At 47.5% G+C, this 16521-nt stretch overlaps 1 protein-coding gene across 1 annotated transcript; it reads left to right on the forward strand.

Annotated features, from left to right (window-relative positions):
- Window positions 1-1464: 1464 nt before the first annotated feature.
- On the forward strand, window positions 1465-16333 carry MYG1 (MYG1 exonuclease). The gene is made up of 7 exons (XM_028721526.2): window positions 1465-1641; window positions 3886-3998; window positions 6567-6726; window positions 8739-8888; window positions 11119-11241; window positions 13254-13435; window positions 16063-16333. The coding sequence occupies exons 1-7, from the start codon at window positions 1480-1482 to the stop codon at window positions 16247-16249; spliced, it is 1077 nt and encodes a 358-aa protein (XP_028577359.2). The 5' UTR covers window positions 1465-1479; the 3' UTR covers window positions 16250-16333.
- The last annotated feature ends 188 nt before the right edge of the window (window positions 16334-16521 follow it).

Consider the following 16521-nt stretch of genomic DNA (forward strand, 5'->3'; position numbering starts at 1 on the left):
AGCTTGGGCTTTAAACATTTGAGAAACGCGTCTCGAGACCATGCCTGGGCGCTCCTCACGTTATTTTTCCGAGACATGACAAAGAAGCATTGCGAGGCTGATGGCTTCAACTCGCAGCCCGCTTTTTCGTTGTTTAGTCATTTAGTCGTGTCCAACTCTTCGTGACCCCCTGGACCAGAGCACGCCAGGCACTCCTGTCTTCCACTGCCTCCCGCAGTTTGGTCAAACTCATGCTGGTAGCTTCAAGAACACTATCCAACCATCTCGTCCTCTGTCGTCCCCTTCACTACTTGAAGAAGTTTGTTCCAGCCTTATGTCATATTCATTAGCCCGAGGGAGTGGACTCTCGTCCATAAATTCATGCCACAATGAATTTGGTAAGTCTCTAAGGTGCCACAGAACTCTCTCCTGATCTGGCTGCAACAGATTGATAGCAGGGGTAGCCAGCGTGAACTACATTTCCATCATACTTGAGCATTGGCCATGCTGGCCGAGGATTATGGGAACTAGTTCAAAACATCTGGAGGCTGCCTCACTGATCACCCTTTTAAGGGATAGAATTCTTGTTGTTTAGTCATTTAGTCGTGTCTGACTCTTCGTGACCCCATGGACCAGAGCACGCTAGGCACTCCTGTCTTCCACTGCCTCCCGCAGTTTCGTCAAACTCATGTTCGTAGCTTCAAGAACACTGTCCAACCATCTCATCCTCTGTCATCCCCTTCTCCTTGTGCCCCCCATCTTTCCCAACATCAGGGTCATTCCAGGGAGTCTTCTCTTCTCATGAGGTGGCCAAAGTATTGGAGCCTCAGCTTCAGGATCTGTCCTTCCAGTGAGCACTCAGGGCTGATTTCCTTCAGAATGGATACGTTTGATCTTCTTGCAGTCCATGGGACTCTCAAGAGTCTTCTCCAGCACCATAATTCAAAAGCATCTATTCTTTGGCGATCAGCCTTCTTTATGGTCCAGCTCTCACTTCCATACATCACTACTGGGAAAACCATAGCTTTAACTATACGGACCTTTGTTGGCAAGGTGATGTCTCTGCTTTTTAAGATGCTGGCTAGGTTTGTCATTGCTTTCCTCCCAAGAAGCAGGCGTCTTTTAATTTCGTGACTGCTGTCACCCATCTGCAGTGATCATGGAGCCCAAGAAAATAAAATCTCTCACTGCCTCCATTTCTTCCCCTTCTATTTGCCCGCTTTTTCACCCCTCCATAAAATCCCCCTGATGGTTCATCCCCAGCAATATTTCCCAAACTTGTAGTCGTTATTTCTGGACTATCATCCCTGACCACTGGGTCTTGCTAGCTAGGGATGATGGGAGTTGTAGTCCAAAAAAACAGCTGAGACCCGAGTTTGGGAAACAGGAGGCAAGGACTTCGTAGTGCGCTTGGAGTCTCAGGAATACGGTAGAGGCGGGCGGGGCGAGCGCGGGGGAGGCAGGAAGCAAAGCGCCTTCCCGGGCCGGCGTCCCTTCGCTATGCGCATGCGCCGCGTGTTGGCTGGGCTTCCCCGCCTGACTCGCAGCCTCATGCCCGGCCCGAAGCGCCCCCGACCGGCCCGCATCGGCACCCACGGCGGCACCTTCCACTGCGACGAGGCGCTCGCGTGTTTCCTCCTGCGGCTGCTGCCCTCTTACCAGGTACGCAGCTGGGGGCTTCTTATGCGCAGGCCGCTTACTCCGAAGTAACGCCCCCCCCTCCCCGCACGTGTGTTGCGACCTCCTGAATCCGGTTCCGATTCGGAAGCCTTTTCGGATAGCCTCCATTTCCTCCCACACCCGAGATTCAATTCACACGTGACGTTCCACCCCCGTGTTGGGTTCTTGCAGGGCCTGATCTTGGGACCCCCCAGCAACTGCGTGGATGCGGCAGCCTGCACGCCACGCCACGCCCCCGGGCAATGCACTTGCGCAAATATTTGAATTCCTAAGCTAATTGCACCAGCCGTGCAATTAGAATGAGTGTGCATTGATGTATAAATGGGGGGTCGCGGGGGGTGTCCTATCCTGGTTGTGACAGCAGCGTGGAGATGCGATCTTTAGCTGTTCCGGTATAAATGCACGTGGGCGTAAATCTCCGCTTGCGCATGTGTAAAACCTGGAGGTAAATAGCAGGGAATGTAGCTTGTTTGGTTTGCGGTATTTTATACAGTGGTACCTCGGGTTACATACGCTTCAGGTTACATACGCTTCAGGTTACAGACTCTGCTAACCCAGAAATAGTGCTTCAGGTTAAGAACTTTGCTTCAGGATAAGAACAGAAATCGTGCTCTGGCGGCGCGGCAGTAGCAGGAGGCCCCATTAGCTAAAGTGGTGATTCAGGTTAAGAACTGAACAAATTAAGTACTTAACCCAAAGTACCACTGTATCCTTCCCTTTGGTCAAGACAGCAAAAGCAAGCACAAGTTATTAAATTGTAGTTCTTACAACTCAGTGGCCATTCTGGGTGTAAAGAGAATTCCACCAGCACCATCACAACACTTTCCCCAGATCAGATCCAGGAGCAGAATAGATGGCAATGCCCAGGCCAGAAGGGCAAGGCAGTTTTCCCCTTTACATCCACATGTCTATTTATACCTGACAACTGAAGATCACACTCTGTGCAGCTACACCACAATAAAATTTGTTTGTCTTTAAGGTGCCACAAGACCCTGTACAGTGGTACCTCGGTTTAAGAACAGTCCTGTTTTCGAAGGATTCGGTTTACAGACTCCGCAAAACCGGAAGTAGTGTCCCGGTTTGCGAACTTTACCTTGGTCTAAGAACGGAAGCTGAAGGGTGGAAGGGCACTGGCGGCAAATGGGAAAGCACGCCTCAGTTTAAGAACGGTTTCAGTTTAAGAACGGACTTCCGGGATGGATTAAGTTTGTAAACCGAGGTACCACTGTAGTTTTTGTTGCAATTAATTTGTTGCAAACCACACCAAGTCCTAATAGCATAAAGGCAGGAAGCAGGGGCATTGTGCGACTGGAATGGTGTTGGTTTACTCCCTGCAGAAAGGCAATTTGAGGATTTCCATCTTATTAGGACTTGGTGTATTTTGCACTTAATTATAATTCTGCACCAGGGAACCTATATAGATTATCCAAATTTTCAAGTAGTTTTGCAGTTTCCGTAATTTATACAGCTTCTCCTATCAAGCTTTGGAGGGGGCGGGGGACAGAAGCTGGTGGGAGCTCTCTCCTTGCTTTCTGAGATGTCACCAGGTGTTGCCGAGATACTTTAAATACTGTCTTCAGTGTCGTGAGAGCTAGAAACTGTTCGCTGTTCGTTTTTTTAAGCCATCATCATGCAAAGGGACATGGGTGGCGCTGTGGGTTAAACCACAGAGCCTAGGACTTGCTGATCAGAAGGTCGGCGGTTTGAATCCCCGCAATGGGCTGAGCTCCCGTTGCTCAGTCCCTGCTCCTGCCAACCTAGCATTTCGAAAGCATGTCAAAGTGCGAGTAGATAAATAGGTACCACTCCAGTGGGAAGGTAAACGTTGTTTCCGTGCGCTGCTCTGGTTCGCCAGAAGTGGCTTAGTCATGCTGGCCACATGACCCGGAAGCTATACGCCAGCTCCCTTGGCCAATAAAGCGAGATGAATGCCGCAACCCCAGAGTCGGCAACGACTGGACCTAATGGTCAGGGGTCCCTTTACCTTCACCTTTACATGCAGAAACACACACCTAATGAAGATGAACTCAAGAGCTTGCATATAGGAGCAAATGGTCCCAGTCACAGCTGTTCATCCTGCTTACCTTGTGTATCTTTTTCACCTGAAGGCACTAAGGAATGGTGAAGGGATAGAGCTCAGAAACTGCAAAGTGGACAGCCAGGAATAGCACTGGGGCACGTTTTGTTTCACGGCTTTTGTTTGTTTTCGCCCTGCTGTGCCCTCAGGATGCAGAGATCATCCGGACACGGGATGCTCAGCTGCTGTCAGAGTGCGATGTGGTTGTGGACGTTGGAGGCGAGTATGACCCTCAAAAGCATCGCTACGACCATCACCAGAGGTACTGTGGAATTCCTGCAGCCTTTCCTCCCAGGGCTGCCAGCTTACCCTGGCAGTGGACCTTTCAAATCTCTCTTTTTTTAAATGATGTTTTTATTAAATCTTCCAAATCATTACATAACTCCAAACATATACAGTGGTACCTCTGGTTGTGAACGGGATCCGTTCCGGAACCTCGTTCGCAACCTGAGCAGAATGCAACCCGCATGTGCGGGTCGCGATTCGCCGCTTCTGCGCATGCGCATGACATCATTTTGAGCATCTGCGCATGCGCGAGCGGCGAAACCAGGAAGTAACCCGTTCTGTTACTTCCGGGTCGCCGCAGGACGCAACCTGAAAAGATTTAACCTGAAGCAAACGTAACAAGGTATGACTGTATCTCATTTTTTTGTCACACATTTTCTTCTTGACTTCCTGTCCCTCCTTCCCTGGTGGTGGTGGTGGTGTTATTTATTATTATTATTATTATTATTATTATTATTATTATTATTATTATTATTCCCCCTTAAGAGCTGCATTAAAATACATCTATACAGTCAAACCTCGGTTGCCGAACATAATCTGTTCCGGAAGACTGTTCGACTTCCGAAACGTTTGACAACCGAAAACTGAAAGTGGAAGCCTCAATACAATACAATAGGGAAACTCAAAACGGAAGCAGCGTAGCACGTTCAGCTTCTGAAAATCATTCAAAAACCGAAGCAGTTACTTCCAGGTTTTCGGCGTTCTGGAGCCAAAACGGAGGCGTTCAGTAACCGAGGTTTGACTGTATTTATTTTCTAAGCCCCCCAAATCCATTCTCCACATTCTTCCATTGCTCATATCTCAAATCCTGCACATGATTTCATAGAAGAATGATAGTTTGATTGGTAATCCACCAATGGCTTCCATTCTTTTATGAAGATATCATTTTGTCCTCTTATTTTAGCAGTCAGCTTTGCCATTTCCACATAGCCCATTGGTTTTATAAACAATTCTTCCATTGTGGGGAGTCTCTTTGTCTTTCCATTTCTGTGCATATAAAGTTCCAGCTGCAGTTGTTGCATACAAAAAAAGGTTAGTCAGGGGTGTTGGTTTTTTTGAATCTCCGCCCCAATTATCCCCAACCAAAAGGCTTTAGGTTTTTGGGGGATGGTCAATTTCAACATCTTTTTCAATTCATTGTATATCATTTCCTAGAAACCCTTAGCCTTTGGACCTTTCAAATCTAGTCCTATCCTATCTAGTGCTGCCCACCACCCTCTCATCTGCTGTGCAGTCCATGCAGAACTGAAAAGGTGAAAGAAAATAAGCGCAGGAAGAGCCACATCAGGACAGAGAGCCTGTGGCCCTCCAGATATTGGGCTCCATCAGCTCCAGCCAGCACCACCAGTGGTCAGGGATGATGGGAGTTGTAGTGCAACAACATCTGGAGGGCCACAACCTCCCCATCTTTGTTGTAAGAGGTTCAGCCCTAACTAAGGAGAGTTCTCTAGTGGAGAAAACCTTGGTAACTTGGAAAAAGTTGTGCAAACTGACATGCCTATTTAAGTGCCCCTAATTCCCTTTCACATGGGACGCGGGTGGCGCTGTGGGTTAAACCACGGAGCCTAGGGCTTGCCGATCGAAAGGTCGGCGGTTCGAATCCCCGCGGCGGGGTGCGCTCCCGCTGCTCGGTCCCAGCGCCTGCCAACCTAGCAGTTCGAAAGCACCTTCGGGTGCAAGTAGATAAATAGGGACCGCTTACTGGCGGGAAGGTAAACGGTGTTTCCGTGTGCTGCGCTGGCTCGCCAGATGCAGCTTGTCACGCTGGCCACGTGACCCGGAAGTGTCTTCGGACAGCGCTAGCCCCCGGCCTATAGAGTGAGATGGGCGCACAACCCTAGAGTCTGTCAAGACTGGCCCGTATGGGCAGGGGTACCTTTACCTTTTTACTAATTCCCTTTCACATTCCACGTTTCCTTCAACAGCTTGTTCCAGATATATAATGCACTTCCCTCCTTAGAATACTACAGTTGCACTGCTGTTGCCAAGAGTTGCCCATTAATAGGTAAAGGGACCCCTGACCATTAGGTCCAGCCGTGGCCGACTCTGGGGTTTCGGCGCTCATCTCGCTTTATTGGCCAAGGGAGGCGGCGTACAGCTTCTGGGTCATGTGGCCAGCATGACTAAGCCGCTTCTGGCGAACCAGAGCAGCGCACGGAAACGCCGTTTACCTTCCTGCTGGAGTGGTACCTATTTATCTACTTGCACTTTGACATGCTTTCAAACTGCTAGGTTGGCAGGAGCAGGGACCGAGCAACGGGAGCTCACCCCGTCACGGGGATTCGAACCGCCGTCCTTCAGATCGGCAAGTCCTAGGCTCTGTGGTTTAGGCCACAGTGCCACCCGCTTCCCATTAATAACACACACTAATTGCAGTAGTTTGTATATGAAAGGGAGGGTCTCCTAGTTTTGGGTCTGGGGCCCTGGGAAATTTCCATCTCCTTGTAGTTGGTATTATTTGCTTGGAAAGGGGAGTGTTCCAGGCTTTCCTCCCTCCTTCGGGTTCTTCCTTATTGACTCTCCCAGTCCCTCCTTGTTCCCACAGGTCATTCGGGGAGTCCATGCACAGCCTGAAGCCTGATAAACCTTGGCAGACCAAACTGAGCAGTGCAGGGCTGGTTTACACCCATTTTGGCTCTGAGATTTTGGCAAACCAGCTGGGCCTCAAGGAGGAGGATCCTGTCGTGCGTGTGCTCTATGACAAGGTACTTGCGTGTCTGCATATCTGTGAGACCCCTTCCCAACATCAAAAGCCTCTGGAACAATGGGGGAAATGAACGAACTCAACCGCTTGGCTCTTGCAGGGATGCAGAACCTGTTTTTAATGTTTAATGCTGTTTTTAATGTTTTTAATGTTTAATGCTGTATTGTGTTTTTAATATTTGATTGGGAGCCGCCCAGAGTGGCTGGGGAAACCCAGCCGGATGGGTGGGGTATAAATAATAAAGTATTATTATTATTATTATTATTATTATTATTATTATTATTATTATTATTGCTGGGCATCTCCTCCCGTGCTTGAGAGTCCTGCAAAAGATCCTTGGTGTATTCCAAAGTATTCTGGGCCAAGGTGGAAGAAGCACAATGCACCCTACATTTATTTCTGAATTAAGACAGGAGGTACATTTCGCTTTTGAGGCCAAAATATTTATTTATTTATTTATTTATTTATTTATTATAAGATATTTATTAGCATTTTCACAAATTTTATAAAACATAAAAATCACACAAAAATAACACAAAAAAGAAAATCAAAAATACATACGAAAAAGCAAAAAAAAAAACAAAACCACATATATAACTTCATTCCCTTAAGTTCTTGAAAATTACTTTCCCGACCTCCTCATACCTGTCCTTACTGCATTCCATTCTCTAGTTAATTCTCTTCAACAAATCCTTCCCTTAATTTCGATTAAATTTTTGAGCTTTCTTTTCATATTACATAATAATTACAGCTAGCAACCCCTTAATTTCAGAATCAACATCGTCTTAACATTCAACAATTTTACAATATTTCTTAAGATAGTCTTTAAATTTCTTCCAATCTTCTTCCGCCGTCTCTTTCCCCTGGTCTCAGATTCTGCCAGTCATCTCTGCCAGTCCCATATAGTCTATAACTTTCATCTGCCATTCTTCCACGGTGGGTAGTTCTTCTGTCTTCCAATACTTTGCGATAAGTATTCTTGCTGCTGTTGTGGCATACATAAAAAATGTCCTGTCCTTCTTTAACACCAATTGGCCGACCATACCCAGGAGAAAGGCCTCTGGTTTATTTAAGAAGGTATATTTAAATACCTTTTTCATTTCATTATAAATCTTCTCCCAGAAAGCCTTTATCCTTGGGCACGTCCACCAAAGGTGAAAGAATGTACCTTCAGTTTCTTTACATTTCCAACATTTATTGTCAGACAAGTGGTAAATTTTTGCAAGCTTGACTGGGGTCATGTACCACCTATAGATCATTTTCATAATATTTTCTTTTAAGGCATTACATGCCGTAAATTTTATACCGGTGGTCCATAACCGTTCCCAGTCTTCAAACATAATATTATGACCAATATCTTGTGCCCACTTGATCATAGCTGATTTAACTGTTTCATCCTGTGTATTCCATTCCAACAGCAAGTTATACATTTTCGACAAGTTCTTAGTTTTGGGTTCTAACAGTTCTGTCTCCAATTTCGATTTCTCCACCAAAATATTTATTTTTAAACAATGAAAGAGCCAAGAACTATCTGCCTTGGGTCCCCTTTGTTCCTGCACGAGTCACTGTTTGGAACATGCGATCTAACCGGAGACTGCGTGCTCTAGAGCGCCGTCAGTTGGAGCCAATACAAAACGCCAAATGAGGGCATCACAGCAGGACGTTGTTATTAAATGGGTGCAGAGCTAGACTTGGGTATTGCTATCTGATTGTGGCCACAATGAATGGGGTGGTGAGATCTGGAGTCCCAACAACATCAGGAGGACCACAGGTTAGCCACCTTGGTGGTGGTGGTACTGATCCAGCACTGCTGCAATATGCATATATCTGTGGGGCTCCCCCTTGATGCCCTTTCTGCTGCATGTGACCTTGGGAAGTATCTGCCATGCCCCTAAAGTATGCAGGCATGGGGGCTGAATCTTACCTGGCTTCCAACCTCTCTGTGATCCACAAAACCTACTTTTCCAGGGCAGGTCACTAAACTGAACTTTCTTGTTCTCTCCCTCCCTCTAGTTGTACGAGAACTTTGTGGAAGAGATTGACGCCATAGACAACGGCATCTCCCAGTGGGAGGGGGAACCTCGCTATGCCATGACCACCAATGTGAGCTCCAGGGTTGCCTACCTGAACCCCCGCTGGAATGACAAGGATCAAGACACCGAGGTAGGGATCTGAATTTTAGTTGTATTTTCCAGCTCTCTGTGTCCCCGGGTAGGAAAAGGAATGCTGTCAGTCATTTTGCACTCTGCACATGCTCAGAAACACTGGGCCCATAACCTGTCAGTGTTTGTAAAAAAAACAAAAGGGTTCTGACCTCCCTTTGTCGCCTCAGCCTGGTCCTCGGACCCTTGTCGGCATAAAAGAGTCCACGAGAAAAGTATCCTTGCAGAGTACTTTCTGCTTTTATTCTTAAAAGTCTTTCTGCAAAAGCAACTGACCAACTGTACATACATCAACACTACCAGCTTTCACTAACCAACCAACCAACCCAACAACAAACTAACATTTCTCACTCTATATATACAACCCGGTGCTGGCCGCTGACTCATGCTGACCCAGCTTTTTTTTTTTTTTTTTTGAAAGATATTTATTAAGGTTTTAGACAATAAAACAGACTTCACATTCACAACCAAAAAGAAAAAACACCATCACAATCAATCAAAAAAACCAAAAAAGAAAAAAAGGACAATAAAAAAACCCCCATACAAAATAGAAGAAAAAAGACATGAAAAAGGGAAAAAAACATAAAAAAACCAATTTCTTAGATATTATTTTCATAACCCTCCTTCCAGACTTCCTCACATCTCCCTTTTCTGTGTTCCCTTTTACAAAATCTTATTCAGCAATACTTCACCCTCTTTCAAATCTGATTTTGTATTATACATTTCAACTATTATGTCTCCAATTTTTCCCTTTATTATCAGTTATTTAAGTTTGACATAACCTTATTCTAGCTTCACCTTTGTTCTTATTCTTTTTGCATACTCCTTTCAGCTATGTCACTAATGCCGTATTATCTTTATATCCTGCATCATTCTAACATTCATACAATTTACAATGCTTTTGCAAATAGTCTTTAAATTTCTTCCAGTCCTCTTCCACTAGCTCTTCTCCCAGGTCTCGGATTCTGCCAGTCATTTCTGCCAATTCCATATAGTCTATCAGTTGCATCTGCCATTCTTCCAGAGTGGGCAAATCTTGTGTCTTCCAATGTTTTGCGATGTGTATTCTTGCTGCTGTTACTGCATACATAAAGAAAATTCTATCCTTTTTTGGCACCATTTGGCCATCAATGCCCAAAAGGAAGGCCTCTGGTTTCTTAGGGAAGGTATATTTAAATACCTTTTTCAATTCATTATAGATCATTTCCCAGAAAGCCTTTATCCTTGGGCACGTCCACCAAAGGTGAAAGAATGTTCCCTCAGTTTCTTTACATTTCCAACACTTATTGTCTGGCAAGTGGTATATTTTTGCAAGCTTGACTGGGGTCATGTACCACCTGTATATCATTTTCATAATATTTTCTTTCAGGGCATTACATGCCGTGAATTTCACACCAGTGGTCCATAACCGTTCCCAGTCAGCAAACATAATATTGTAACCGACGTCTTGGGCCCACTTTATCACCAGCTTTTTAAGCATTAAAGAAACAGCGGCCATTTTAGCCGCGACAGGAGTAAATAGACCTCCAAGTAGATTCAGGCATAAAATAATAATAATCAGACACATTTGTTAACTTGTGCCTTTCACTAAACGAGGAGCTGGTTCTGAATGATGGTGCTGCATCCTTAAGAACCACAGAGTGTGACCTCAGCGGTTAATTCTGGAGATCTATGGAAAGAGCAGTTTAGATTGGCACCGGTGCCTCTTCTAATCTGCACGAAGCAGTTGTGAGTGGAGGGCCTCAAGGTGTTGTGCGAGTGTGTACCCCAGATTGGTCAAGCTTTGCAACGTCTCAAAGCGACCGGCAATTTGTACTGGGACGTCCGTTCCAACTTCCCAAAGGCTTTTTCCACCCGTTGCTGCCAACTCGGGTTCAAGTGCTCCGGGGCCTGGCACCGCAGCTCAGCGCCCTAATCTCTTTCCTTGCTCCTTGTGGCGTCTGTGGCCTGGTGTCTGCCCCTGCCTGACCATCACTGGCTAGGACGTGTCTCTCCTGCCCGCTGGAGCAAATCTCAGCTGATAAAGAGCAAAGAGGCAGCAGCAAGATTAAAAACCCGAGTCGTTGGATTATCTCGAACGGTGTTGAGAGAGGTTTTCCAGGGCCGCCACTTTGCACTCTCCAAACAGGCCAGTAGCTCAGGCATGTGTGGGGCGGGCTGCATGACCCGAGGGAGCGATTCCACATGGCTTCAGAGTAGATAATTTGCCAACCCTGTGCTTTGTTTCCCAGCCTGGTTTCCAGAAGGCCATGGAGCTGGTAGGCAACGAATTCTTGGACCGCCTAGATTACTATTACCGGGCCTGGATTCCTGCGCGCACCCTTGTGGAGAAGGCCATCCAGCAGCGCTTTGAGGTACCACTGCCAAGAGGAGGGCTAAAGTACAGTGGTACCTCGGGTTACATACGATTCAGGTTACAGACTCCGCTAACCCAGAAATATTACCTCGGGTTAAGAACTTTGCTTCAGGATAAGAACAGAAATCATGCAGGGGCAGTGCGAGGCCCCATTAGCTAAAGTGGTGCTTCAGGTTAAGAACAGTTTCAGGTTAAGAACAGACCTCCAAAATGAATTAAGTACTTAACCCAAGGTACCACTGTACTCTGAGGTAAAGGTAAAGGTACCCCTGCCCGTACGGGCCAGTCTTGACAGACTCTAGGGTTGTGCGCCCATCTCACTCAAGAGGCCGGGGGCCAGCGCTGTCCGCAGACACTTCCGGGTCACGTGGCCAGTGTGACATCGCTGCTCTGGCGAGCCAGAGCCGCACACGGAAACGCCGTTTACCTTCCCGCTAGTAAGCGGTCCCTATTTATCCACTTGCACCCGGGGGTGCTTTCGAACTGCTAGGTTGGCAGGCGCTGGGACCGAGCAACGGGAGCGCACCCCGCCGCGGGGATTCGAACTGCCGACCTTTCGATCGGCAAGCCCTAGGCGCTGAGGCTTTTACCCACAGCGCCACCCGCGTCCCACTGTACTCTGAACACACCTCTGAATGTGCTTCCTTTCCCGTGAGATGAAATCTCTCTTGAGGTGGCTCCCCAAGGAGGAGAAGGGTGTACACTGCAATTTCAATTTCATGATGTGTGCACATCTTGCTGTGTGTTTGCATGAAGGGGAAGGGGAAGGGCCATAGCTAAGTGGCTGAGCCTCGGTTTTGCGTGCAGAAGGTCTCAGGGTTTAATTCCTGGCAGCTGCTGGTGGGATCCAGGAAAGCCCCCCCGTCTGGAAATCCTGGAGGGCTGCTGCCAGTCAGTGTAGACAATACTGGCCTAGATGGATCAGTGGCCTGTGTTCCTAGCAGGTAGGAGGACATGGGTGGAAATGACTGGTACACAGTAATAAAATAATAATAATAATAATAATAATAATAATAATAATAATAATAATAATAATAATAATATATTTATACCCCACCCATCTGGCTGGGCTTCCCCAGACACTCTGGGCGGCTTCCAACTGAACACTAAAATACAATAGTCTATTAAACATTAAAAGCTTCCCTAAACAGGGCTCGCTTCAGATGTCTTCTAAAAGTTTGGTAGTTGTTGTTCTCTTTGACATCTGGTGGGAAGGCATTCCAAGGGAGGGTGCCACTACCGAGAAGGCCCTCTGCCTGGTTCCCTGTAACTTGGCTTCTCGTAGCGAGGGAACCGACAGAAGGCCCTCGGCGCTGGACCTCAGTGTCCGGGCAGAACGATGGGAGTGGAGACGCTCCTTCATGTATACTGGACCGAGGCCATTTAGGGCTTTAAAGGTCAGCACCAACACTTTGAATTGTGCTCGGAAACCTACTAGAAACCAGTGTAGGTCTTTCAAGACTGGTGTTATATGGTCTTGGCGGCCGCTCCCAGTCACCAGTCTAGCTGCTGCATTCTGGATTAGTTGTAGTTTCCAGGTCACCTTCAAAGGTAGCCCCACGTAGAGCGCATTGCAGTAGTCCAAGCTGGAGATAACCAGAGCATGCACCACTCTGGCGAGACAGTCTGAGGGCAGGTAGGGTCTTAGCCTGTGTACCAGATGGAGCTGGTAAACAGCTGCCCTGGACACAGAATTGACCTGAGCCTCCATGGACAGCTGTGCCTCTTGCTTTCTACCCTGGCGGAAGCTCACTTTGCACCCCCTCCAGTTGTGGAGCCGTAAGCAGAGAGAGCACGTAATACTAAGGACTCGAAACTTTAAAAGAAATATAGAAAGAGGAGAGGTTAAGACCTCCAGCGGCCTGATGGTGCCCCAAGGTTTTGCACAAGAGTCTGGAACAATCTTACCTGGCGGACATCTCTCACCTTCTTGCACATAGTCCTCCTATGTCTGTCGTTCAGGTGGTGCAGTTGGTGACTATGAATGACATGCATCTCCTTCCTTGGCAGGTCGACCCTAGCGGAGAGATTCTGGTGTTGGCCCAGGGTGGCTGCCCATGGAAGGAGCACCTTTTCAACCTAGAGCAAGAGCTGGGCGTCAAGAAGCCTCTCAAATTTGTCCTGTACACGGATCTGGGAGGCCAGTGGCGGGTCCAGTGTGTTCCTGCTGGGCTGCACACCTTCCAGAACAGGTGAGCAAGGACTCCGAAATGCCCCCCCCCACTTGTGTGCTGTATTGTGGGATGGGGAGAGCATTTTGAAATCCCATAGCTCTGGGGGCCCCCCAAATTCAGGACACCATCTCTCACCCTTGCACCCTAGACTTACATTTTTATTTAATCACGAAAAACGAAGATCATGGCCACTGGTCCCATCACCTCTTGGCAAATAGAAGGGGAGGAAATGGAGGCAGTGAGAGATTTTACTTTCTTGGGCTCCATGATCACTGCAGATGGTGACAGCAGCCACGAAATTAAAAGACGCCTGCATCTTGGGAGAAAAGCAATGACAAACCTAGACAGCATCTTAAAAAGCAGAGACATCACCTTGCCAACAAAGGTCCGTATAGTTAAAGCTATGGTTTTCCCAGTAGTGATGTATGGAAGTGAGAGCTGGACCATAAAGAAGGCTGATCGCCGAAGAATGGATGCTTTTGAATTCTGGTGCTGGAGGAGACTCTTGAGAGTCCCATGGACTGCAAGAAGATCAAACCTCTCCATTCTGAAGGAAATCAGCCCTGAGTGCTCACTGGAAGGACAGATCGTGAAGCTGAGGCTCCAATACTTTGGCCACCTCATGAGAAGAAAAGACTCCCTGGAAAAGACCCTGATGTTGGGAAAGATGGAGGGCACAAGGAGAAGGGGACGTCAGAAGATGAGATGGTTGGATAGTGTTCTCGAAGCTATGAACATGAGTTTGTAGGGAGGCAGTGGAAGACAGGAGTGCCTGGTGGGCTCTGGTCCATGGGGTCACAAAGAGTCGGACATGACTAAACAACAACAACAATTCTATCCCTTAAAAGGGTGATCAATGAGGCAGCCTCCAGATGGTTTGAACTACAGTTCCCATAATCCTCGGCCAGCATGGCCAGTGTTCAAGTATGATGGGAATGTAGTTCACGCTGGCTACCCCTGCTATCAATCTGTTGCAGCCAGATCAGGAGAGAGTTCTGTGGCACCTTAGAGACTTACCAAATTCATTCTGGTATGAATTTATGGGCGAGCGTCCACTCCCTCGGGCTAATGAATTGAATACGACATAAGGCTGGAACCAACTTCTTCAAGTAGTGAAGTGATCACCTAAATGGGCGTCTGAAGAACATCAAACGTAAATCATAAAAACAAGATTCCAAGGAATCTCCTGGACTTCCGTCCTCCCCTTTGTGGGTCCTAATTTAATCACTTCCTCCCACATCTTCCGATCATTTCAGCATAGTCCATCGACTTCATCTGCCATTGCCCTCTTCCTCTTCTTGTTGGGTATCATCCTTCCCATTTTCTTCGGATGCCCTTCCTAGAGCTAGTGTCACATACTGGTCAGAGTCTTGGTCTATAACCTGGGAGACCAGGATTCAAATCCTGACTCGGCCACAAAGCTCGCTAGGTGACCTTGAGCCAGTCGCAGCCTCTCAGCCTGAGCTACCTGACAGGGTTGTTGTGGGGGATGAAATAGGGAGAAGAACTCTGTACGCCCCCTGGAGCTCCTCTGAGGAAAGGTTGGTTATAAACATGATAAATAACATTAGATTCAAAGCTTTTGGGTTGAATTAATTTTATAATGAATGATTTTAGAGTGTTGTTTGTGCTGTACTTTTGTACTGTTTTGTTGTGGTTGGCCGCCCTGAGCCCGTTTTCGGCTGGGGAGGGTGGGATATAAATAAAATTTATTATTATTATTATTCCTGGGGTCCTTTGGCTGGGTCGGGACGGTATGGGATTGGGGGCGCAATTAGTGCCAGCACCGTCCTTAAGCCAGTAATCTTCGACACCTCCCTTTCCATGGAGGCGCAGATTGCAGCTATAACAAAGGCAGCATTTTTCCATCTCCGCCAAGCTAAGCAGTTGGCTCCTTATCTCTCTCGCCCTGACCTAGCCACTGTGATCCACGTGATGGTCACCTCCAGACTGGATTATTGTAACTCCCTCTATGTGGGGCTGCCCTTGAGACTTACCCAGAAACTCCAGTGGGTGCAGAATGCCGCGGCGAGACTCCTTATGGGGTCCTTGCTGCAAGATCACATTCACCCGGTGCTATACCAGCTGCACTGGCTCCCGGTGGAGTACAGGATCTGGTTTAAGGTGCTGGTTTTAACCTTTAAAGCCCTATACGGCATAGGAGCCTCATACCTATGGGACCGCCTCTCCTGGTATGTCCCACAGAGGACCTTACGGTCTTCAAACCAAAACTTCTTGGAGGTCCCAGGCCACAGAGAAGTTAGGCTGGCCTCAACCAGAGCCAGGGCTTTTTCAGCTGTGGCTCCGATCTGGTGGAACGCTCTGTCACAAGAGACTAGGGCCCTGCGGGACTTGACATCTTTCCGCAGGGCCTGCAAGACAGAGCTGTTCCACCAGGCCTTTGGCCAGGGCACAGCCTGACTCCCTCCTTCGGCAATCTTCGTGGAGCTCTGGCCCAATGGTTGTCATTGGTTTGATTTGAACTAATTTTATAATGAATGATTTCAGAATGTGGTATTATTTTACTGTTGTTAGCCGCTCTGAGCCCGGCTTCGGCTGGGGAGGGCAGGATATAAATAAAATTTTATTATTGTCATTATTATTCTTTCAGTCACTCTTGGCTCTCTGGCTCTCCCTCCCCTCAGGTTGTCGCTTCTGGCCGAATGGTGTGGTTTACGCGACGAGGAGCTCTCTCAGGCCAGCGGGATCCCCGGCTGTGTCTTTGTGCACTCCAGCGGCTTCATCGGGGGGAACCACACCAAGGAGGGGGCGCTAGAAATGGCGCGGAAGACATTGGCGCAGCAGGTCGAATCCGGCGCATGCAGCTCATGAGGCGCAAAGCCCCACACAGTTGGACTCAGGGGGGACGGGGACAGGTTGTGGACTTGCCATAAACTTTAATTTTTTAAAAAAGCAGCTTTTTTGTATCTTTTGTGAGGGAAATTGTTGATAGAAGCAAAGGGGCTGGGGGAAACCCAGCCAGATGGGCAGGATATAAATAATAACATTGTTATTATTATTACTACAGTGGTACCTCGGGTTACAAACGCTTCAGGTTACAGATGCTTCAGGTTACAGACTCCACTAATCCAGAAATAGTACCT

This window comes from Podarcis muralis, chromosome 2, assembly GCF_964188315.1.
Source record: "Podarcis muralis chromosome 2, rPodMur119.hap1.1, whole genome shotgun sequence".
Taxonomy (NCBI): Eukaryota; Metazoa; Chordata; class Lepidosauria; order Squamata; family Lacertidae; genus Podarcis; species Podarcis muralis.

What these genes read in the sequence shown, in the direction of transcription:
- MYG1 (XM_028721526.2), top strand. Translation starts at nt 1,480, where the DNA reads ATGCGCATGCGCCGCGTGTTGGCTGGGCTTCCCCGCCTGACTCGCAGC. An exon ending in GGCTGCTGCCCTCTTACCAG is followed by an intron (nt 1,642 to 3,885) that starts GTACGCAGCTGG and finishes CTGTGCCCTCAG; the next exon opens with GATGCAGAGATCATCCGGAC. An exon ending in CCATCCAGCAGCGCTTTGAG is followed by an intron (nt 11,242 to 13,253) that starts GTACCACTGCCA and finishes CTTCCTTGGCAG; the next exon opens with GTCGACCCTAGCGGAGAGAT.